The 24883-nt window shown below is 40.7% G+C and overlaps 2 protein-coding genes, 1 long non-coding RNA gene and 1 pseudogene across 4 annotated transcripts; 2 read left to right on the forward strand and 2 right to left on the reverse strand.

Moving 5' to 3' along the window:
* Window positions 1–16906: 16906 nt before the first annotated feature.
* Window positions 16907–17890, reverse strand: LOC112625271 (annotated as a pseudogene).
* A 2225-nt stretch (window positions 17891–20115) lies between these two features.
* LOC112625277 lies at window positions 20116–21615 on the reverse strand. The gene is made up of 2 exons (XR_003119553.1): window positions 21494–21615; window positions 20116–20342 (listed from the first exon to the last, which is right to left on the reverse strand). It is a non-coding gene; the product is annotated as an uncharacterized LOC112625277 (long non-coding RNA).
* A 7-nt stretch (window positions 21616–21622) lies between these two features.
* On the forward strand, window positions 21623–24429 carry PYURF (PIGY upstream reading frame). 2 transcript variants are annotated; one of them, XM_025386522.1, is made up of 2 exons: window positions 21623–21928; window positions 23402–24429. In XM_025386522.1, the coding sequence occupies exons 1-2, from the start codon at window positions 21726–21728 to the stop codon at window positions 23541–23543; spliced, it is 345 nt and encodes a 114-aa protein (XP_025242307.1). In that variant the 5' UTR covers window positions 21623–21725; the 3' UTR covers window positions 23544–24429. The 2 variants fall into 2 exon arrangements, with proteins under 2 accessions (XP_025242307.1, XP_025242308.1); XM_025386523.1 differs by having other exon boundaries at window positions 21681–21923; window positions 23397–24420.
* Window positions 21625–24429, forward strand: PIGY (phosphatidylinositol glycan anchor biosynthesis class Y). Its single transcript, XM_025386524.1, has 2 exons — window positions 21625–21928; window positions 23402–24429. Exon 2 carries the CDS (start codon window positions 23639–23641, stop codon window positions 23852–23854), a length of 216 nt encoding a protein of 71 aa, XP_025242309.1. The 5' UTR covers window positions 21625–21928; window positions 23402–23638; the 3' UTR covers window positions 23855–24429.
* Window positions 24430–24883: the final 454 nt, after the last annotated feature.

The raw sequence follows: 24883 nt of genomic DNA on the forward strand, positions 1-24883 counted from the left end.
GTTGAAGTCCTAACCCCCCGGTGCCTCAGAGTGTGACTGTATTTGGAGATAGAATTTTTTTATTATTATTATTATACTTTAAGTTCTAGGATACATGTGCACAACATGCAGGTTTGTTACACAGGTATACATGCACCACGTTGCTTTGCTGTACCTATCAACTCGTCATTTACATTGGTTATTTCTCCTAATGCTATCCCTCCCCGAGACTCCCACCCCCTGACAGGGCCCGGTGTGTGATGTTCCCCTCCCTGTGTCCACGTGTTCTCATTGTTCAATTCTCACACGAGTGAGAACACACAATGTTTGATTTTCTGTCCCTGTGATAGTTTGCTGAGAATGATGGTTTCCAGCTTCATCCATGTACCCGCAAAGGACATGAACTCATTCTTTTTATGGCTGCATAGTATTCCATGGTGTATATGTGCCACATTTTCTTAATCCAGTCTATCATTGATGGACATTTGGGTTGGTTCCAAGTCTTCGCTATTGTGAATAGTGCCCAATAAACATACATGTGCATGTGTCTTTATAGTGGCATGATTTATAAACCTTTGAGTATATACCCAGTAATGGGATAGCTGGTTCAAATGGCATTTCTACTTCTAGATCCTTTAGGAATCACCACACTGTCATCCACAATGGTTGAACTAATTTACACTCCCACCAACAGTGTAAAAGTGTTCCTATTTCTTCACATCCTCTCCAGCATCACTTGTTTCCTGACGTTTTAATGATTGCCATTCTAACTGGCATGAGATGGTATCTCATTGTGGTTTTGATTTGCATTTCTCTAATGACCAGTGATGATGAGCTTTTTTTCATATGTTTGTTGGCTGCATAAATTTCTTCTTTTGAGAAGTGTCTGTTCATATCCTTTGCCTACTGTTTGATGGGGTTGTTTGGTTTTTCTTGTAAATTTGTTTAAGTTCTTTGTAGATTCTGGATATTAGCCCTTTGTCAGATGGGTAGATTGCAAAAATTTTCTCCCATTCTGTAGGTTGCCTGTTAACTCTGATGATAGTTTCTTTTGCTGTGCAGAAGCTCTTTAGTTTAATCACATCCCATATGTCTCTTTTGGCTTCTTTGCCATTGCTTTTGGTGTTTTAGTCATGAAGGTTTTGCCCATGTCTATGTCCTGAATGGTATTGCCTAGGTTTTCTTCTAGGGTTTTTATGGTTTTAGGTCTTACATTTAAGTCTTTAATCCATCTTGAGTTAATTTTTGTATAAGGGATAAGGAAGGGATCCAATTTCAGCTTTCTGCATATGGCTGGCTAGTTTTCCCAACACCATTTATTAAATAGGGAATCCTTTCCTCATTTCTTGTTTCTGTCAGGTTTGTCAAAGATCAGACGGTTGTAGATATGTGGTGTTATTTCTGAGGCCCCTGTTCTGTTCCATTGGTCTATATATCTGTTTTGGTACCAGTACCATGCTGTTTTGGTTACTGTAGCCTTGTAGTATAGTTTAAAGTCAGATCGCATGATGCCTCCAGCTTTGTTCTTTTGGCTTTGGATTGTCTTGGCTATGTGGGCTCCTTTTTGATTCCATATGAACTTTAAAGTAGTTTTTTTCCAATTCTGTGAAGAAAGTCAGTGGTAGCTTGATGGGGATGGCATTGAATCTATAAATTACCTTGGGCAGTATGGCCATTTTCACTATATTGATTCTTCCTATCCATGAGCATGAAATATTCTTCCATTTGTTTGTGTCCTCTTTTATTTTGTTGAGCAGTGGTTTGTAGTTCTCCTTGAAGAGGTCCTTCATATCCCTTGTAAGTTGGATTCCTAGGTATTTCATTCTCTTTGTAGCAATTGTGAATGGGAGTTCACTCATGATTTGGCTTGTCTGTTCTTGGTGTATAGGAATGCTTGTGATTTTTGCACATTGATTTTGTATCTTGAGACTTTGCTGAACTCGCTTATCAGCTTAAGGAGATTTTGGGCTGAGACGAGGGGGTTTTCTAAATATACAATCATGTCATTTGCAAACAGGGACAATTTGACTTTCTCTTTTCCTAATTGAATACCCTTTATTTCTTTCTCTTGCCTGATTGCCCTGGTCAGAACTTCCAACACTATGTTGAATAGGAGTGGTGAGACAGCGCATCCTTCTCTTTGCCGGTTTTCAAAGGGAATGCCTCCAGTTTTTGCCCATTCAGTATGATATTGGCTGTGGGTTTGTCATAAACAGCTCTTATTATTTTGAGATACATTCCATCAATACCTAGTTTATTGAGAGTTTTTAGCATGAATGGCTGTTGGATTTTGTCAAAGGCCTTTTCTGCATCTATTGAGATAATTGTGTGGTTTTTGTCATTGGTTCTCTTTATGTGATGGATTATGTTTATTGATTTGCATACATTGAACCAGCCTTGCATCCCAGGGATGAAGCCCACTTGATCATGGTGGATAAACTTCTTGATGTGCTGCTGGATTTGGTTTTCCAGTATTTTATTGAGGATTTTTGCATCGATGTTCATCAGGGATATTGGTCTAAAATTCTCTTTTTTTGTTGTGTCTCTGCCAGGCTTTGATATCAGGATGATGCTGGCCTCATAAAATGAGTTAGGGAGGATTCCCTTTTTTCCTGTTGATTGGAATAGTTTCAGAAGGAATGCTACCAGCACCTCCTTGTACCTCTGGTAGAATTCAGCTGTGAATCCACCTGGTTCTGGACTTGTTTTGGTTGTTAGGCTATTAATTATTGCCTCAATTTAAGAACCTGTTATTGGTCTATTCAGAGATTCAACTTCTTCCTGGTTTAGTCTTGGGAGGATGTATGTGTCCAGGAATGTATCCATTTCTTCTAGATTTTCTAGTTTAATTGCATAGAGATGTTTATAGTATTCTCTGATGGTAGTTTGTATTTCTGTGGGGTCAGTGGTGATATCCCCTTTATCATTTTTTATTGCATCTTTATTTGATTCTTCTCTCTTTTCTTCTTTATTAAGCTTGCTAGTGGTCTATCTATTTTGTTGATTTTTTCAAAAAAGCAGCTTCTGAATTGATATTTTGAAGGGTATTTGGGTCTCTGTCTCCTACAGTTCTGCTCTGATCTTAGTTATTTCTTGCCTTCTGCTAGCTTTTGAATTTGTTTGCTCTTGCTTCTCTAGTTATTTTAATTGTGATGTTAGGGTGTCGATTTTAGATCTTTCCTGCTTTCTCCTGTGGGCATTTAGTGCTATAAATTTCCCTCCACACACTGCTTTAAATGTGTCCCAGAGATTCTGGTACATTGTGTCTTTGTTCTCATTGGTTTCAAAGAACATCTTTATTTCTGCCTTCATTTTGTTATTTACCCAGTAGTCTTTCAGGAGCAGGTTGTTCAGTTTCCATGCAGTTGTGCCATTTTGAGTGAGTTTCTTAATCCTGAGTTCTAATTTGATTGCACTGTGGTCTGAGAGACAGTTTGTTGTGCTTTCCATTCTTTTACATTTGCTGAGGAGTGTTTTATTTCCAATTATGTGGTCAATTTTAAAATAAGTGTGATGTGGTGCTGAGAAGAATGTATATTCTGTTGATTTGGGGTGGAGAGTTCTGTAAATGTCTATTAGGTCTGCTTGGTACAGAGCTAAGTTCAAGTCCTGGATGTCCTTGTTAACCTTCTGTCTCGTTGATTTGTCTAATATTGACAGTGGGGTGTTAAAGTCTCTATTATTATTGTGTGGGAGTCTAAGTCTCTTGGTAGGTCTCTCAGGACTTGCTTTATGAATCTTGTAGCTCCTGTATTGGGTGCATATATATTTAGGATAGTTAGCTCTTCTTGTTGAATTGATCCCTTTACTATTATGTAATGGCCTTCTTTGTCTCTTTTGATCTTTGTTGGTTTAAAGTCTGTTTTATCAGAGACTAGGGTTGCAACCCCTGCTCTTTTTTTGCTTTCCATTTGCTTGGTAGATCTTCCTCCATCCCTTTATTTTGAGCCTATGTGTGTCTCTGCACATGAGATAGGTGTCCTGAATACAGCACACTGATGGGTCATGACTCTTTATCCAATTTGCCAGTCTGTGTCTTAATTGGGGCATTTAGCCCATTTACATTTAAGGTTAATATTGTTATGTGTGAACTTGATCCTGTCATTATGATGTTAGCTGGTTATTTTGCTCATTAATTGATGCAGTTTATTCCTGGCATCAATGGTCTTTACATTTTGGCATGTTTATGCAATGGCTGGTACTGGTTGTTCCTTTCCACGTTTAGTGCTTCCTTCAGGAGCTCTTGTAAGGCAGGCCTGATTGTGACAAAATCTCTCAGCCTTTGCTTGTCTGTAAAGGATTTTATTTCTCCTTCACTTATGAAGCTTAGTTTGGCTGGATATGAAATTCTGGGTTGAAAATTCTTTCCTTTAAGAAGGTTGAATATTGGCTCCCGCTCTCTTCTGGCTTGTATAGTTTCTGCCAAGACATCTTCTGTTAGTTTGATGGGCTTTCCTTGTGGGTAACCCAACCTTTCTCTCTGGCTGCCCTTAACATTTTTTCCTTCATTTCAACCTTGGTGAATCTGACAATTATGTGTCTTAGGATTGCTCTTCTCGAGGAGTATCTTTGTGGTGTTCTCTGTATTTCTTGAATTTGAATGTTGGCCTGCCTTGCTAGGTTAGGGAAGTTCTCCTGGATAATATCCTGAAGAATGTTTTCTAACTTGGTTCCATATTTCCTGTCACTTTCGGGTACACCAATCAAATGTAGATTTGGTCTTTTCACATAGTCCCATATTTCTTGGATGCTTTGTTCATTTCTTTTTACTCTTTTTTTCTCTAAACTTGTCCTCTCACTTTATTTCATTAATTTGATCTTCAATCACTGATATCCCTTCTTCCACTTGATCAAATCGGCTATTGAAGCTTGTGCATGCGTCACAATGTTCTCACACTGTGATTTTCAGCTCCATCAGGTCATTTAAGGTCTTCTCTACACTGTTTATTCTAGTTGGCCATTCATCTGCCCTTTTTTCAAGGTTTTTAACTTCCTTGTGATGGGTTAGAACATGCTCCTTTAGCTTGGAGAAGTTTGTTATTACTGACCTTCTGAAGCCTATTTCTGTCAACTCATTAAAGTTATTCTCTGTCCAGTTTTGTTCTGCTGCTGGCGAGGAACTGCAATCCTTTGGAGGAAAGGAGGTGCTCTGGTTTTTAGAATTTTCAACTTTTCTGCTCTGGTTTCTCCCCAGAGAAGAGAAAAACCACCATTTTTGTGGTTTTATCTTCCTTTGGTCTTTGATGTTGGTGACCTACAGATAGGGTTTTGGTGTGGATGTCCTTTTGTGGATGTTGATGCTATTCCTTTCTGTTTGTTAGTTTTCCTTCTGACAGTCAGGGCTCCCAGCTGCAGGTCTGTTAGAGTTTTTCTGGAGGTTCACTCCAGACCTGTTTGCCTGGGTATCACCAGCAGAGGCTGCAGAACAGCAAATATTGCAGAACAGCGAATATTGCTGCCTGATCCTTCCTCTGGAAGCTTCGTCCCAGAGGGGCACCCAACTGTATGAGGTGTCTGTCGTCCCCTACTGGGAGGTGTCTCCCAGTCAGGCTACACGGGGATTAGGGACCCACTTGAGGAGGCAGTCTGTCCAGTCTCAGAGCTCGAACGTTATGCCACTGCTCTCTTCAGAGCTGTCAATAGGGACGTTTAAGTCTGCAGAAGTTGTCTTCTGCCTTTTGTTCAGCTATACCTTGCCCACAGAGGTGGAGTCTATAGAAGCAGTAGGCTTTGCTGAGCTGTGGTGGGCTCCACCCAGTTCAAGCTTCCTGGCCACTTTGTTTACCTACTCAAGCCTCAGCAATGGCAGATGCCACTCTCCCCACCAGGCTGCAGCCTCACAGGTTGATTTTAGACTGCTGTGCTAGCAGTGAGCAAGGCTCTGTGGGCATGGGACGCACTGAGCCAGGCATGGGAGGGAATCTTCTGGTCTACTGGTTGCTAAGACCATGGGAAAAGCACAGTATTTGGTTGAGAGTGTACCGTTTTTCCAGGTACAGTCTGTCCCACCTTCCCTTGGCTAGGAAAAGGAAATCCCTTGACATTTTGCGCTTCCCAGATGAGGTGACGCCCCTCTCTGCTTTGGCTCACCCTCTGTGGGCTGCACAACCAGTCCCAATGAGATGAACCAGGTACCTCTGTTGGAAATGCAGAAATCATCCGTCTTCTGTGTCGATCTTGCTGGGGGCTGCAGACCAGAGCTGTTCCAATTCGGCCATCTTGGAAGCAACTGGAGATAGCACTTTTAAAGAGGTATGAAATGAAAGTAAAATGAGGTTATGGTGGTGAATCCTGATTCAATATGACTGACGTCCTTATAAAAAGAGGAAATTGGGACACAGACATGTTCAGAGAGATGACCATGTGAAGTCGACAGAGAGACAGCCATCTATAAGCCAAGGAGAGAGGCCTTAGAAGAAACCAACCCTGCCAACACGTTGATACCTAGCCTCAAGAATTGTCAGAAAACAAATGTCTGTTGTTCAAGCCATCCAGTCTGTGGTACTTTGTTATGGCAGCCCTAGCAAACTAAGAGGCAGCTATCACCACCATACTCCATGGTGTATAGTGTCATCTGAAAGAGCATCACAGTGTGAAAGAGTTCTTTAGTAGCTGAATCTAGTGAGGGAAGGAAATGCACTCTGAACTGCATGGTTCCTTTACTATGATGCAAAACCATTTGAAAGAATAGTTCAAGAACCTCTCATTTATTGTGTTAAATTTCTAACTCCAGAAAACAAGTAAATATCTATCGAATCACCTGTACCATTTCAATATAGTTCTCCCTTAAAGAATATCTGAGTTGAACAAAGAGGCTGAGAGTCAGGACTCACAGCTTTAACACCAACATAAACCTATTCTTTGATTGTAAAGTATGACTAATAACATGGGACATTATCTTCCTGTCAGAGGGTTTTTGACTAGTGATCTAACTGTGAGCCAAATGCACAGTGTTGCAGAAACAACAGTTCTGCTGCTATTCGAGCTTCGTTCCCAAGGAGCTGCTAAATGCAGATCTCCCATTTACTTAAGGCTTTAATATTCAGGGCTATAGATTTCAGAGCTTAACATCTTGTTTTTATACATAATTTTGCAGCTAAAGCACTAAAAATGTCAGAAAACCACCATTTTAAAGTCTTTTGATTTTTATTTGTAATCTCTAAGAAGGCCAAATGTCAGAGCTAAACAATTTCTACTTAGAACACAGAAGAACACTTGGTCTCTCTTTTGTTTAGCCTTCAATATAACCTCATCCCTGTATGCTACTTATTAATTACATAGAGGAAAACAGTAATTTACAGTAGTGACAACTTAAAGGGACCACTTTAACAAAATGATCAGGGTTAGCATAACCAGTAATAATTTTTGGTAGGATACACTAAAAGTGACATAGTGTTACTTCTGTGGTATCCTGGCAAAAAATGCATAACTTGAAAAAAATGTATAACCTGAATCTAATCATGAAGAAATATCAGACACATCCAAATTGAGGAAGAGACTTGCTGCAAGTAAACTTCCCATAAAGCCTCAAAATGTCAAGGTCATGAAAAACAAAAAAAGACCAGTGAACTGTTCCAGATTACAAGAGATGAATGAGACGTGATGACTAAAAGCCATGTCTCATCCTGGATTGGATCTTGGACCAGAAATCCTTTTCCTTTTGCTATAAAAATACATTAGTGGAACAAATGGTGAAATTTAAATTCATAAATTATACAATAATATTGTATGAATATTAATTTTCTGATTTTGATAATTGTCCTGTGGTGATGTAAGAGAATATATTTTGTTTTGGTTTTGGTTTTATTTTGAAGTGTTGAAGTGTAAATGAACCTCATGTCTGCAAGTTACTGTCAGTTTTTAAAAATCTAGCTACAGAAAGCTACTAATTTAAGAAATCCAGGTGAAAGTATATAAGCATTATTGGTTATATTTTTTATAACTTTAGTGTGTGTTTTAAAAATATATAATCCCAGGCAAAGAAGAATTTAGAAGACAGATGTGATAGAGTACTCCTTCTAGCACCTCTACCCTAACTTATATTACTCAAAATTATAATCAGATTGGGAAATAGTTTATATGTTTTAAATTTCTCTAAATTGAAAAAAGAATTTATTGTGCTTTTCTTTTCACAGGTAGCTAAATTTCAAGCAGATTCCTTGACTGTGTAATATTTTTTTCCATTGGCAAGTTAAGAGGAACAACATTTGGTACTAGACATATTCCATTCATGTTACAAGTGTTTATTAAACATACACTATGTGCCAGTCACTGTGCTAGATTTAGGGATAAATAAATAAAATACACATGGTATGTGACCTAGAGGATCTTCTAGATTAGTACAGGAGACAGACATATAAATGAATACTTGTAAAGAAGTAATAAATGTTATAATAAAAGTTAGTGTGTGAGTGTGCATGTGTTGGGGCAGGGGGTAGTTTACTATTGTATACAAGAGATTGATGGTCAATTCCCATGAAGCAGGGAAAGGGAAGGAGTTAGAAAAATCTTCATAAAAGAGACTGTGTTTGAATTGAGTCTTAACAGCTGAGTCCTGGTTTAGATAGACAATGGAGTAAAGATATTCTGGGCAGATGAAATGGCGTGAACAAAAGACATGGAGCTATGAAACAGGCTATTATGGGGACAGCAAATAATTCAGAATGGCTGAATTCAAGACGAGAAGTGGTCACAGGGAGAGAAGATGCTAGAGACAAGCTAAGACCAGTTTCTGGAGGGCCTCATAAGCCATTGTGCCAGAAGCTTTTGTACAAACCCAAGGAAATCATGTGGGAGCTCTTGGCCACTTGAGTGCATTGGTGAATAGCTAATTTGTTAAACTATCACATGCAAAGCAAGGTACATTGAGGTAGGTCATCCTACTCCAATAAGATGATTTGTGTTTATTGTAATAAGGGAATTGAACCAAGAATGGGATGCTCTTCCATCTTTCTATCTTATGTTACAACATAAGAAACATTTGCATTCTTTCTACTCTGTAATATTTCTGTAAAAGATTTCAGGAGTGCTGTGGTTTGAATATGTCCTCCAAATTTCTTGTATTGGAAACTTAACTGCCAAATTCATATGTTGATTGGAGGTGGGGCCTTTGTGAGGTAATTGGAATTAGATAAGGTCATTCGTGTGGGACCCCCATGGTGGGACTGGTAGCTTTATAAGAAGAGGAAGAGAGACCTCAGCTGACACACTTGCTCCTGTCCTCCTGCCATTGGATGCTCTTCCTCATGTGACTGGATGTGGGAGGTGAAAAGATGAAGTCCATCATGACTTCCGACCTGGGCCCAGGTGACACAGAGGATGGTGGTATCATTTACTAAGTTCAATAACGAGGAAGGAGAGTTTGCTGGGGAAAGTGTAGGTGAGTGGATAGTAAGTTTAAGAAAATCATTCTGATATAGTCACCTTATATAACATTTTTCAGTTTATGAATTCTCTAAGTTGGTGACTGAAGTACTTTTCAGTAGGATCTTTACATTAAATGAAAATGTCCCCAATGACTAGACCAAACTCAAACTACTGAAATATTTAGTTGTATTTTCCACTGCAATGAAATCAAGAAGAAAGCAGGGCAGAGTGGGAATCCCAGGGCAGTACCCCAGCTGCTGGCAGGCCAGGTGTAAGTTCAAGGTTGGGCTCTGAGTCAGCCAAAGATGCCTGACAGGCTTAGAAAACTAGGAAAAGCAGACTTCCAAAAACTTGGAATTCTGACCATAGTTTCAATAAAAATACTCAGGACTCAATTTACTTTCATCTAGTCATGATTCTGGTAAAAATTATCCTATTTTTTTCATATGCAATAACTCTTGTGTAAGCTACGTAACTGGAGAGTCAAATCAAGTTAAAGTTGTCAAATTCCTGACTCTCTTCAACTATGGAAAACACAGCTTTCTAAAATAAAAGAACTTTTAAAATAGCCCCATCTTCCTCATCTGAATACAAAAAAAGACTTCTTTTGGAGATTCATTTCCTTTTTCACTATGGACTATTTGATTGCTACAATCTGAACAGTTATTGAAAACACACAAAGTAAAACACCTATTGATTATTATTTTGAGAATTACTTCAGTTGTTTTTGAAGGCACCATAATGCACTAGTTTAAAAACGAAAAATAAAAAAGTCATATAGGATCACACATTTCAAAACTGTAAGCTTGCTGTCTTAATTTTTTATTTTTTTCTGAGAGCACGAGGCTTTTAAAATCATGTTAATGCCATGAAAAATTCCATTCATAACTTTCTTTTTGTTTTTTTGTTTTTTGAGACGGAGTCTCGCTCTGTCGCCCAGGCTGGAGTGCAGTGGCCGGATCTCAGCTCACTGCAAGCTCCGCCTCCCGTGTTCCCGCCATTCTCCTGCCTCAGCCTCCCAAGTAGCTGGGGCTACAGGCGCCCGCCACCTCGCCCGGCTAGTTTTTTGTATTTTTTAGTAGAGACGGGGTTTCATCGGGTTAGCCAGGATGATCTCGATCTCCTGACCTCGTGATCCGCCCGTCTCGGCCTCCCAAAGTGCTGGAATTACAGGCTTGAGCCACCACGCGCGGCCATAACTTTCATTTAATAAATTGGAAAAGGAAATGGTAGACTTTTGGAGAAAAAAAAAGCTTTGCAATATGAGATCCTTTTAGTCACAGGAACTGACTAAGTAGAGGGAAGAGGACTGGAAAGTTTTTTCTAGAAAGAAAAAAAAACTGTTAGACTCATAGAAGATGCTACTGAGTGCTTATAGTGTTTAAGATCATTCTAGAGCAGGATTCCTCAGCCTGGTCACTATTGAAGTTTTGGGCCAGGTAATTCTTTGTTGTGAGGGGCTGTCCTGTACATGGTAAGTGCTTGGTGGCATTCCCGGCCTCTGCCCAGGAGTACCACCCCAGTTGTAACCATCTTAAAAATGTGTCCACACATTGCCAAATATTCCTGGGGTCCAAAATCATTCCAGTTCAAAAACCAGTGTTCTGGAGTCTTGCTGCTAAAAGTGTCGTCTGCAATTCAGTAGCAGCATCCGGAAGCTGTTAAGAAAAGAGGATTTCAAGCCTCCTATTCAGTATGATCCTAGTCATAATGAGTCAGAATTTGCATTTTAACAAGATTCCCAGGTGATTCATATGCATATTCAAGTTTGAAAAGCACTGTGAGATGATATGGATCATATTTATCCATTAGCAGGAGGGTAGTGGAGAAGAAGGAGGAATAGGAGGTGGAAAGAGGGAGGAAGGGAGTGAAAAAAGATGGAAGCTAAGAAACCTGGTTGATATTGGAGACACATAGCACTTTAAAACCAAGCATAAATAACTTTGCTTTTTGTGAAATTTTGAACAAAGTTGCCAGTGAGAACGTTAAAGAAGAGACTTTTATTATTGGGATTTTAAAGGGAAAAGTATTAGAAAATTAGAGATAAAGAAGTTAGGACTATATACGAAGTTAGTCACAAGTTTAAATCACCGAGGCCTAGATTAGAATCGTGATTATTAAAATCAAAGTGCTGAAAGCCAGAAGACTTACGAAGAAACAAATTGTAAGAAATGGTGAACAGCCAGATGTGAAAGAGAAATTACAAAGGCTTTTGGCATGCTGTTTCTCACACGGTCACCTTCTAAACTAGTCTGCATCATGCCAAGGAAAACCTCGAGAAAGGGAAGGGGATAGTAGTATAAGTAGCATTGAATTACTCACATAGGTCTCAGGTGACATCGTTTTGCCTCCTTTAATCCCTTCAATTTTATTTATAAAATCAGAATTTTCCATGGTATGATGGTTAATAATGCGTCAACTTGATTGGATTGAAGGATGCAGAGCATTGTTCCTGGGTGTGTCTGTGAGGGTGTTGCCAAAGGAGATAAACATTTGAGCCAGTGGACTGGGAGAGACAGACCCACCCTCAGTGTGGGTGGGCACCATCCAGTCACCTGCCAGCATGGGTAGAATAAAGCAGGCAGAAGAAGGTGGAATGAGCAGACCTGCTGAGTTTTCTGGCCTTCATCTTTCTCCCATGCTGGATGCTTCCTGCCCTTGAACATCAGACCCCAAATCTTTCGGCTTTTGGACTCTTGGTTTGGGACTCAGACTGGCTTCCTTGCTCTTCAGCTTGCAGACGGCCTATTGTGGGACTTCACCTTGTGATCATGAGAGTCAATTCTCCTAATAAACTCCCTTTCATATATTCATCTATCCTATTAGTTCTGTCCCTCTAGAGAATCTTAATACATATGGTATTAGTACAAGAGGTAAATTATCTTGTCTCTTCCTCAAGCTCTCCCTTGAACCCTTGCAAAAAGAAAGTTCACCACATTGTTTTCCTAAATATTACAACTCTATGTCCAGAGGATGATTGTCTTCCTGAGTACTTCTTAGTATTTCTACTCTTCATTCTTTTTAGTAATTCTGATCAGGACCTTTTATTTTCTATTATAACGGGCCAATGTGATGGTTAATTTTATGTGACATCTTGACTGAGCTGAAGGATGCCTGGTTAGCTGGTAACACATTATTTGTGTTTGTGTCTGCGAGGGTGTTTCTGGACGAGTTTAAGATTTTAATTTATGGGTTGAGTAAAGAAGATCTGCCCTCACTTATGTGAATGGACATCATCTAATCCTATGAAAGCCTGAATTGAACAAAAAGGTGGAGGAAGGGTCATTTGCTTCTCATTTGAGCTGGGACGGCCATATATACTCCCCTGCCCTCAGACACTGGTGCTCTGGGTTCTAGAGTCTTCGAGCTCCGATCTGGACCTACACTGTTGGTTCCTCTGGTTCTCAGGTCTTTGGATTCGGACTGAGTTACATCACCAGGTTTCTTCTGCTGGTTTTCCAGCTTGCAGAGGACAGATTATGGGACTTCTAGGCCTCCATAATTGTGTAAGTTAATTCCTGTAATAAATTTCCTGTTTTATAAATATATCTATATAGATATCTCTTATTGGACTGTTTCAGGCCATTATTCTTTATGTAAATCACTATTCTAAATGATTTACATATTTTATTTAATGATCACATCTACACTCTGGGGTAGTCCACCACTCAGGGTTCAGTGCAGGAAAAAGAAATTATTCTAGGAATTTCCAGTACATAGGAATTTTAATATACAGAAGTATGTGTTTATAAATTCATTGAAATGGCTGGTAGAGCAGAAACAGAAGGCTGCTTCTGGGGTTTTGGTGTAAAGCTAATGCCCTTATAGCTGTGACCCAGAAGAAACTGTTACTGCAACCACTGCTGTGGCTGCCACAGCTGCCCTGTGCTAAGAAGACACTGCCCCTTGCATCTAGAGAGTGCAGCATTCATCTAACCCATACAAATCCTGTGTCTGTCAGGACCTGCGTGTCAACTCTCCCTGCTGCAGGAAGCTCACCTCTGCCTCCCTTTGAAATTTCAGGTGTGTGTATCTAACTGGCAGAGTCTATTTCATAGCCGGAACCCTATCTATAAGGGAGTCTGGAAAATGTACTTGCTCGTTTTCCAACTTCTTCAAGTAGGAGGGTTGAGAGAGCAATAGCTCATCTTCAGATGGAGGTTGAGAGAGCAACGGCCACCACAGATTTCAAGCTGAGTTGGACAGAACTGCAATTTTTTCTTGATTTCATTTGTTCTAAATAGACAAATTAATATCATATGGAGTTGCTTATCTGGATATTTTCTTGTGATATATTTATAGTTTTAGTGACCTCTTTTCTTATTTTTAAAGTTTATATTTCAAAATATGTATGAATAGGATATTTTAAAGAACAAAATAGTGGTGATGACTCCCATTAAGAAATACTATTGGCTGCACATGGTGGCTCATGCCTGTAATCCCAGAACTCTGGGAGGACAAGGAGGGAGGACAGCTTGAGGCTAGTTCAACTAACCCGGACAACATAGCACAACCCCTGTCTCTACAAAAAAATTTTAAAAAATACTGTTTGTGCCAGGCATGGTGGGTCATGCCTATAATCCCAGCACTTTGGGAGGCTGAGGAGGGCGCACCACCTGAGGTCAGGAGTTCAAGACCAGCCTGGCCAACATGGTGAAACCCCATCTCCATTAAAAATACAAAAAAATTAGCCAGGCATGATGTGGTGGCACACACCTGTGGTCCCAGCTGCTTGGGAAACTGAGGCCAGGAGAATCGCTTGAACCTGGAAGGTAGAGGTTGCAGTGAGCTGAAATTGCACCACTGCACTCCAGCCTGGGCAACAGAGCTAGACTCTGTCTCAAAAAGAATAAAAACAAAAAATAAAATACTATTCCTTTTTCCATATATTCATATCTTAATTATGTTGAACTTTTAGGCTGAAGATCAAACCTGGCCATTTTCGTGATCAGTTCTGAAATCTTATAGTTATACACAGAAGGCATTTAAAATGTATATTAATATGCAGCCCTACAATATCTACTCAAGTCCATATTATTCACTCTTGCGTGAGCTGTAGCATAGCATTGATGGCTCATCGTACTCATCTCTGCCTAGCAAATTTTAGATTCTACTTGCAAAGTTAAAATTGTTTTTGTGGATTAAAAAACGATGAAAGGAGATAAAATGGGTGTCTCCTGAGGTCTCAATAAATAATTTGTTACGGCTATAAGACCTATACTGACACTCCCCTAAGCCCTCCTTAGGCCTTTGGCACAGCCTTTTTGTGAGCCTCATATAAAGTATAAGTTCAACAAATGTTGAATGAATACACAGAAGAACGCATTATATGTAAACCTGAATTTTTTATTTACCTTTATCCTGTGCTGTTTACTTCACTTAAGATTATAAATACTTTGAAAATAGGGATAGCATGTTTTATTTATTAATTTATTTATTTATTTTTGGAGATGGAGTCTCACTCTGTCACCGAGGCTGGAGTGCAGTGGCACCATCTCGGCTCACTGCAACCTCCACCTCCCTGGTTCAAGCAATTCTCTTGCTTCAGCCTCCTGAGTAGCTGGGATTACAGGTACCGCCACCACACCCAGCTAATGTTTTGTACTTTTAGTAGAGACGGGGTTTCACTATGTTGGCCAGGCCAAGATAGTCTTGAACTCCTCAGGTGATCCGCCTGCCTCAGCCTCCCAAAGTGCTGGATTACAGGCGTGAGCCAGAATAGCATCTTATATGCTTTTATACCCCTCCTTTTCACCTCCTAATATGATCTGAGAACACAGGAAGTGATCAATATTTACTGAACCGAATCAATAGTTTTGAAATAAAGTATTTTATCAATTATGAACTGGTAACGTTTATATTTTAAAACTACTTTATTAAATAAAAAATTTTAAATAGAGAAACATTTAAAGAACAATTCAGCAATATTTCAACCAGCTAAAAAGAACCAACTTTTTTTTTTTTTTGAGACATGGTCTCTCTGTCTCTCTCTATTGCCCAGGCTGGAGTGCAGTGGTGTGATCTCAGCTCACTGCAACCTCTGCTACACAGTTTCAAGTGATTCTCCTGGCTCAGCCTCCCAAGTAACTGGGATTACTGGTGCCTGCCACCATGCCTAGCTAATTTTTGCATTTTTAGTAGAGACGGGGTTTCACCATCTTGGCCAGGCTGGTCTTGAACTCCTGACCTCGTGATCCACTTGCCTCAGCCTCCAAAAGTGCTGGGATTGTGGGTGTGAGCCACTGTGCCTGGCCTATTTTTTTATTTTTTAGAGACAGGGTCTTGCTATGTCACCCAGGCTAGAGTGCAGTGGTGCCATCATACCTTACTGTAACCTTGAACTCCTGGGCCCAAGTGATCCTCCTTCCTCAGCCTCCTGAATAACTAGTACTGCAGGCACTGCCACAGCCAGATAACTTTTTTATTTTTTGTAGAAATGGAGTCTTGCTAAGTTGCTCAGTCTGGTCTTGAACTCCTGGCCTAAAGCAATCCTCCTGCCTTGTGCAGGATTACAGGTGTAAGTAACAGCACTCAGCCAACATTTTGGTTGTTATTTGTTTTTTGCCCCTATGCCGAAGTTCTTGGTTTAAAAGTGTAATCTTTGTGCATACATTTTTGTGTCCTGCTTGTTTTTCAGTTATTATAATTGTTTCTGTTATTATGAGTTTTTATTTTTAAATCTGAATAATGGTGCATGCCTGCCACATAGTGGGCATTCAATAAATCAATAAGTTGATACTTTATTCATTTATTCATAAACATTAAGAATTACATTTTTAAAATATTTACTATTTTGATAGATGAGAAATGGAAACTTCTTTGATTTTTTAAAAAATTAAGATCACTTTGATTTATCGAAGAGCAAAATAGTATATTAACAAAATGTTAGCTAATAGAGAAATAACACCAGAAGAAGTCTCGTGCACGTGATTATCAGCTAAGTAACTGGTTGAAGTCAGGATATAAATCACTGGATAATTTTTCGTGGAAAGACAGAATAAATTGATGAGGCCCTTAACAAAGAAATGGAAATGAAACCTTGCCCTTTGGAGAAAGAGCACTCTGTAATTCCTATAGCCACCACCTTTCGTCAAAGAGAAACAGGGTTGTGACAATGGTGCCATGAGCCTGGACCTAGAACCCTCTTCAGCTTGTCTCTTGCTTGACTTTGCAGAGCATACTGGGCATGACATAGAGGCCAGAGACTAATTTGACAATGGGAAGGTTAAAAACTTCATATCCTGGACCCACTCTTTGATCTTGAGCCATTAGTTCCACAGTTTCTCTTGGCCTTTCATGTCTAAAAAAAATGCCCACGTATTACTGTTACCACCTTGAGAGACGTGGCTGCTGCCATCAGTAGGTGAAAGGTTGTTTTGCTGTCTGAGATGGAAAGTTCCTAGCCAACACCTTATTTTCTGGCTGTATAAGACAGGCACCTAAAAAGTGAAGGGATGGGAGGATAGGCAGTCCAGCAGGTGACCATTTAGAACTTCATGCTATAAATGGTTTTGGATTTCCAAAGATGAAACGAGTCTCCCCAGCACAGGGCAGTTGCAGGTCACACCCCCAGGGCCTGACTGGTTTTATCAATCTGGCTGTTCAGAGTCAGTGCAAAGGACGTCCTCACCACCTGAATAGCACATATACACAGATGGTGATGATTCTGATATACAAGAAATTGTCATGAAATTACAGTCTCGCTTTTGCATAGCAACCTTTCACTTTTGGATCTGAAGGGCAAGATGCTTGTTGCCCACTGGACCAATCACTCTTGCTATTTAGGCCACAACAGTGCAGAAATGACTGGATGGAGTCGCACATCGCCTTGGTGCTGTGGTAATGGCAGATGCTGTCTGTCAGGCCCTCAGCTACCTATACATTCAGCTTCTGTTCGTAAACAAAGTGCAGGATGGCCAAAGTCACCTTAGCAAGGAGGATAATTAGCAGCAGAATGAACAAGGACGTAAGCAGACACCTGTTTTTCTTGACAGAGCCTACGCAGCCCAGGAAGGCAACCACTGTGATAATGGAGCCCACGATGAGAGGACAAGCTCATTGCACAGCGTGAGGGAGGGGAGCTTATGGAAGAGCACTCCCAAGCTGTTGTGGGTCAGCGGGTACATCCCCTAAAAGTGCAGCAGCCACAGAACCGAAAGAGCAAGTTGGGCCATGCGCAGTGGCTCACGCCTGTAATCCCAGGACTTTGGGAGGCTGAGGTGGCAGGATCGCTTGAGACCAGCCTGGGCAACATGGTGAGACCCTGAGTCTACAAAAAAATTTTTTTTAATTAGCTGGGTGTGGTGGTGCCTGTGCATGCCTGTGGTCCCAGCTACTTGGGAGGCTGAGGTGGGAGATTGCTTGAGCCCAGAAGTTCAAGCTGCAGTGAGCTATGATGGAGCCACTGCACTCCAGCCTGGGAGATAGAGCAAGATCCTGTCTCAAAAAAAAGAAAAAAAAAAGAAAGAAAGAAAGAACGAGAGAAAGAGAGAAAGAAAAAGAAAAACAGGACATACTTCCACAATTTCAAGCTTCTCGTGCCCATGCTGGGATATTCTGGCCCTTTTTCAGGCACTAGTCCTCAGCCCTTCAGAGAGAATTTGTGATTATCCGTCAGATGGCCAAGACAAGGCTGGTAACATTCATGTCTAGGGTTATTTCAAAACTTATTTGATGTTTGAAACTAGCATTACAACTTTACTATTGAGGATAATTTTTTTTAATGTGTTTATTGATCAACTGTATTTTCTTTTTTGTGAATTTTTCTTTTCAAATATTTTGTCCATTTATCTATTGTAAACTTGATTTTAATAAACTCATTATAATTAAAATTTATTAGTAAGACTTTTATGATTTTTGTTTTTAAAATAAGTGTTGGGCTGGGCACAGTGGCTCATGCCTGTAATCCTAGCACTTTGGGAGGCCAACGTGGGTGAATTGCTTGAGCTCAGGAGTTCCAGACCAGCCTGGGCAACATGAAACACCAGCTCTATAAAAAATACAAAAGTTAGCTGGGCGTGGTGGCATGCACCTGTGGTCCCAGCTACCCAGAGGCTGAAGTGCCAGGATTGCTTGAGCCTGGGAGGTCAAGGTTGCAGTGAGCCATGGCTGCACCACTGTACTCCATCCTGGGTGGCACAGAGAGAATCTATCTCAAGAAAATAAAAATAAAAAATAAGTGTCATCAAATTAAGAAACAATTGACAAAACGAAAGTAAATCTTTGTAATCACAGAGAGAAAAAATCAAGCAGCGGTAAATGTCAATTCAAATAGTAAATGATGCCATCTAGTGGAAAATTTACTTTGACTCATTTCTTTGGATTACAGGTTCATAAATTTCAATCCCCCCAAATTTGGAATTGATGGGCTTTGTTAAAATACATAGTCCAGCCCCTCTTCTGCCTAGAGATTTATAACTTCATATGTGTGATAATCCAATAATTGTTTCAATAGTATCCATATTGGAAATTAGAAAAATTCCATTTCAGTTAAAAAGAGTGTCCCAGAAGTACCTTGTGCTTTCCCTTTTCATCAGAATGTTTACTAGTTTCACCATAATAAATAATTTTATTGCTAACAACGTTCTTTAGATGTGTTAGCCCCTGTACTGTTTTACTTGAATTGTTTTATTTAGTCTGTTCAAACACCATAAGTTACATACTATTGTTATTGTATTTCACAAGTGAGAAGGTTGAGGGGGAGAACTTAAGTAGCTTCTCCAAGGTCACACAGGTATACTGTATCTGAGCTCAGAAACCATCAGGTTATTGTGCACAGGCCTATGTGACAGGAAAGGTCATAGCCATGTGAACAGTGAAAAGGGACTAATTTTTAAAAGCCCAGTTCCAGTCCCATGATCCTATACTATCATCTACATTTAGCTTAGTATACTACGGGCAGAAATGAATCGTATTACTAAGGGCTATTTAGGGACATTTTGCTTTGATATGTTGCAACTTAATACGCACATGGTGACAGTCATACATTCAGATGTTCCTTAAATATTGGTTGTTGATTTCTGGTGTTATAAATTTGAGGATGTTTTCAATACTTTGCTGTTACTCTCTATTCTTCCCCTAAATAAAGTAAACGGAATTGCCTCAAACGCTCTATGTGCAGGCAAACTGAAACTAATTTATTTATAACTGGTTAGAAAACCCAGTTGATAGAGATCTGTCAGCCAAGCTAGTTGAGGCATGTCAGCCAAGCTAGCTGAGGCTTAAGCGTGGGTGCCTTCCCCTACCCAACAAGGGCCAAGGGTTGGGCCCACTCAGTGCTGGCAGAAGTCAAGTGCTGTTTCTCCTTAAGCAGAAACTTATCTTTCCTACAGTTCACCCCTTCCCTTGAGCCCAAAGTATCAACTGACTTCAACTGAAAATTAATTCCTGCTACTGCCCTAGTCGGAAATAGTGTGAAGGTGACATAGGAACTTTACAGTAGTTTCCCTTGAGGGTAAGTCCTGGTAACTGCCCTATTCTCTAGTCCGTTAGTGACTGGGGGGGTAAGTCCTGATAACTGCCCTATTGTCTAGTCCCTTAGTGACTCTAATAACCGACTATGAAAGATTTCTTTGTGGGGGAAGGAAGGTGTGGCAACCGGAGACTTTCATTATCTCTTAAATATCTATCCAGTAGAAGTGTTTCCTTTTTGGTATCCTATAAACTACATTAACCTTAGAAAATCTCCTGAGCATTAGTGAACAAAGAACATCAAAAAATTAACTTTTTTTTTAAAAAACAGGATGGCCCAAAAAACAAATAGACAAAAAATTAGGATGAACGCATAAACATTTCTCAATTTATTTTTACATTGGAGTGGGAGAGAAATTTGAAAATATAAACATATTTTCATATTCTTTCCTTCCAGCCCCAGGAACTCAAAGTGTGAAATGATAATGCCCAGAGATGCAAAAAAAAAGTTCAGGTTGATATTCAGCAGAACGGAGGGAAAAAATAGATGACTAACAAGAAACTTTGAGTCTTCGGACATGGAAAAACTAGATGAAATAAAAATAAAAGGCCGGGCGCGGTGGCTCAAGCCTGTAATCCCAGCACTTTGGGAGGCCGAGACGGGTGGATCACGAGGTCAGAAGATCGAGACCATCCTGGCGAACACGGTGAAACCCCGTCTCTACTAAAAAATACAAAAAACTAGCCGGGCGAGGTGGCGGGCGCCTGTAGTCCCAGCTACTCGGGAGGCTGAGGCAGGAGAATGGCGTAAACCCGGGAGGCGGAGCTTGCAGTGAGCTGAGATCCGGCCACTGCACTCCAGCCCGGGCGACAGAGCAAGACTCCGTCTCAAAAAAAAAAAAAAAAAAAAAAAAAAAAAAAAAATAAAAATAGACAACATTAATGGAGCACTAATTTGTGCCAGGTACTTTTCTAAATGTTCTTCGAATGCACAATCACATTTATCCCCTACCTTGACAGAACAAGGTAGGTACAATTATTAATCTTATACAGATAAGTAAAATGAGCAGTTAAGTCACTTACCGAAGTAATCCGGCTACTAAACTGTGGACAGGAAACCAAGCTGTCAGGCCCCAGAGCCCAAGTTCCCATCTACTACACTGTAAGAAAGAGATCTAACATGCATCACTTCCTCGGAGAGTCCGAGAGTCGGAAGCAAACCTGGGATACAAATTCACTGAATGGATCACCCATTTGACTAACAGACATCTGCCTGTTACAGTTATTTAGGCCCTTTGCGGCCTCCAAGCTCATTGATAGAAGTAAATTAGTTGTGCTTTATTACGCAAATACTTCACAATGACTGGGTCTCAGGAAGGAAGAATTTATATATTTTGGAGGGTCAGAGGCCTAGACCATTCCTTCCAGGTTCTCACTTTTTCAAATGAGGCAGAAAGAAGTCAAACAAGATTACAGAAACTAATGGTATAGTAAAGACGTACATGAAACAAATGAACGCTTTCAATACATCCATGGCAATACATTCAATACAATACATGACAGTGTGTTTGAAACTTCACTTGGAGGTAACCACGTAGGTCCAAGCCTAACTCCCTACAACTCTGAGATCTGGCCACTGGCTTCCTAGCATCTCTGCCACAGGCCCCGGTGAAAGCCCAGACACCTCGACTTAAACACTGATTTAGTTTGTAGTCTGGTAAGGCGGCGGGGCACCCACTAGAGGCCTCAGCCCTGGGGCTGTCCTACGGCCTGCAGATGACATCCGTGGGAAAAGCAGTCGGAGCAGGAGCACCCTCGGAACCAAAGCGCCCGCCCCGCCTACTCACCGGCAGCGTTTCCCAGAGCACCAGGGGGCGGGGCCTCGTCGGCTGGCTTAGACTACCGCGGAGCGAGGAGCTCGGCCCCGGCTGGCGGAGGCGCAGTGAGGCCTGGTCTCCGGCTGCCAGACCATGCTGAGCGCAGCACGCGGCAGGCTCGCCTCAGCGCTGCGGCAAACTAGCGCAGCGCGGTCCGCGGTCGCCTGTAGGTGTCTGCACGCGTCGGGCTCGCGGCCTTTGGCCGACCGGAGCAACAAGACGGAGGAGCCGCCCCGCGCCTTCGATCCGGCGCTGCTGGAGTTCCTGGTGTGCCCGCTCTCCAAGAAGCCGCTCAGGTGACTCGCTGGTCTTGGCCCTTCCTTCGCAGCCTCCCGGTGGGCGGAAAGGGAGTGGTGGACCGCGGCCCGTCTCAGCCACTGGGGACTTGTAGGTCGGTCAATACTCTCCGCTGCCATATTCTGGACTCTGTCCCCGCCGGTGCATGCACCTCCCGCTGCGGCGGGCAGAACGGGGGAGACCGGAGGCCAGGGGAGCCGCGTCCCACATCTCCCAGAGCACATAGCCAGCCTGCCGGAATGGCTCGAAGCGTTTTAGGCTTCGCGACCGGCTGCTCTTTGCAATCACCCGGGGACCGTTTTAAAAATGCCGATTCCCCTGCAGCCCCCAAGACGGGCAGACTTGGAATGCTCGGGGGATGGGACCTGAACATTTGTATTTTCTTTTTTTCCTTTTAAGAGACAGGGTGCCCCCCTACGTTGCCCAGACTGGCCTAGAACTCCCACCTCAGCCTCCTCAGGAGTCGGGAGACAGGCGCCGCCCCCACGCCCAGCTTACTTGTGTTCTTAAATGGTCTCTAAATGATTTCTAACGTACCACCAGGTTCTTGAATTACTGCGATTCAGGACAAGTCCAAAGCCATCCGGTTTTTAAGCCAAGATAATGAAAATTATTTTACCCTCCAGATTCTTGTGAAAGTGTCTTGTACAACTGGTGCCTGACAATCTTAAGCAATTCAGCTGTGTATGCTGCCTGGTGGCTCTTAGTTGTGGCCTAGCAGATTTCTTAGAAGCCTCTTTAACCTAGTTTTTGGGAAGACAGCTCTACAGTTTCCAAGCTCCCAAAAATGGAATATTGACAACACTAACGCTAGTATTACAAATCGCATAAACGAAACACCAAAACGTTGTCAGTGGTTATCTTTGAGTGGTAGATTGCTAGCAATTTTTCATATTTCTTTTTTCCCATAATAAACATATTCAGTTTTCTCAAACCTTGAAATTATTTGATTTGCGTTTATAACTAGCTCACTGCAGACTTACTGCTTTCCAAAGTTTTCTCATTTCTGCCCTCTCACCTTTTCCAGTGATTTCCTTCTAATGGATTAGTTAAGTTTTTCTACTTAGCATTTATTCTAAAACGAAGAAGTTGATTTTTCTCTAGTGTTTATTCCAGTAGTAAATTAACAGGGATGATTTGGGGCTTGACCAAAGTAATGAAGGAATATTTGGATAAGAGAGGGGGATCTTTTCTGACTAGTATGAAAAAAAAATTAAGGAATAACTTGTGAATAAGGTGAAAAAGAGAATATGAGAGAAACTGACTAAAATGGGAATCATTATAGATTCTAAGAGAATTTTTCTAAGATAAAAGGTTGAATTGGCTATCGTTGCTTTTAGTTAAAGAAGACTATTCTGGGATTAACTCCATACCAAGAATTGGATAAATGGTGGTATTTGTTGAAAATCAGGCTCTTCAATTATTTTATTTTTCCACAACTCATTTTGTTCTTTTTTTTTTTTCCACCCCAGATATGAAGCATCAACAAATGAATTGATTAATGAAGAGTTGGGAATAGCTTATCCAATCATTGATGGGATTCCTAATATGATACCACAGGCAGCTAGGATGACGCATCAAAGTAAGAAGCAGGAAGAAGTGGAGCAGCGCTAGTTCATAATTAAAAAAACATAAAACGCAACAGCCAACTTTTCTTAGTACCATATACCTTTTAAAACACAGTGGCAGGTAATAAGTGGAAGAGAAGAATGTTTCTGTCTCTTCCTACATTGACTGTTCTTATTCCACTGGTTTCTTTAACAGGACTGTTCTACTCAGCCTCTGTGGAAGAAAACTTCCCACAGGGCTGCACCAGCACAGCCAGCCTTTGCTTTTACAGCCTGCTCTTGCCTATTACCATACCAGTGTATGTATTCTTCCACCTTTGGACTTGGATGGGTATTAAACTCTTCAGGCATAATTGATGCAACTAGAGTCAATATGCTGTATACATTAATGGTAGTTCTTGGGCATCTATCTCTGAAAGCTCAAATGGATGGAATTGAGTTTGTGGGAAAGAGGCTTTGCTTTGCGCATATCAGGCTTAGGACTGTGGGAGACTTAAGTTGCAGGTGCTTCTTTTATTGTGCTCTTGTTCTGCCCTTGTTTTTTGAAGGCTCTGACTTATAACTGCTGTATCAGAAGAAACATTTTGACAGTGTCTTGTTGGAGATAAACATCCCTAATTGACATGTGATGACTATTTCTTATTCCATTCATCTAAGAGTCATTGAAATTTTGTTTTGCTTGTTTGTTTAGCTTCAAGGTCTTTGGTAAAGTCACATGTTAGGGATGACTGAAATAATTCCAAAGGAGTGATGTTGGAATAGTCCCTGTAAGGGAGAGAAATGCATTTGAACGAATGTGATACAAAACCATATAATGAAATAGAAATTTCATGTACTTACAGAAATTGAGTTTGTAAAATTACCTTCATTTCTTTGACATTAAATGCTTATATTAGCAATAAAGATGTTGACACTTTCCCATACAAAATAAACCAGTTTGTAATCATTTGTTTTGTTTATTTGTTTGGTCACAGAAGTGTTATTGATACTAAGGGAAGTTGTAAAACTGCACTAAATATAGCTGTGTTTAGAGAGGTACTTAATACCTAAAATAGAATCATTTCCTAGGAAAGTAGGGGGTGGGAAGACTTGCAAGTAGTGGATTATGCCCTGTTGAGCTTAGAGCCATATTTTGAGCCACATTTCAGTTTATTTTCCCAGGACGCTGAATAACACCACTAAGGGCATGAGCATCGACACATTAATAGCCTCTGATTTTGTTAACAGAAACCTGAAACAGTGATTCTTCTGCATCAAAAAATTAAGACATGTTAGATGTGTTGTCTTTTGAATTAATTCAGGGTATACTGTAGTATAAATGACATGTTAAAATTACCCTATGGCAACATACAGATAACCTGGAAGACTACAGGTTCCCAGATATTT

Source organism: Theropithecus gelada, chromosome 5, assembly GCF_003255815.1.
Source record: "Theropithecus gelada isolate Dixy chromosome 5, Tgel_1.0, whole genome shotgun sequence".
Taxonomy (NCBI): domain Eukaryota; kingdom Metazoa; phylum Chordata; class Mammalia; order Primates; family Cercopithecidae; genus Theropithecus; species Theropithecus gelada.

What these genes read in the sequence shown, in the direction of transcription:
- PYURF (XM_025386522.1), top strand. Translation starts at nt 21,726, where the DNA reads ATGCTGAGCGCAGCACGCGGCAGGCTCGCCTCAGCGCTGCGGCAAACT. An exon ending in CTCTCCAAGAAGCCGCTCAG is followed by an intron (nt 21,929 to 23,401) that starts GTGACTCGCTGG and finishes TTTCCACCCCAG; the next exon opens with ATATGAAGCATCAACAAATG.
- PIGY (XM_025386524.1), top strand. Translation starts at nt 23,639, where the DNA reads ATGTTTCTGTCTCTTCCTACATTGACTGTTCTTATTCCACTGGTTTCT.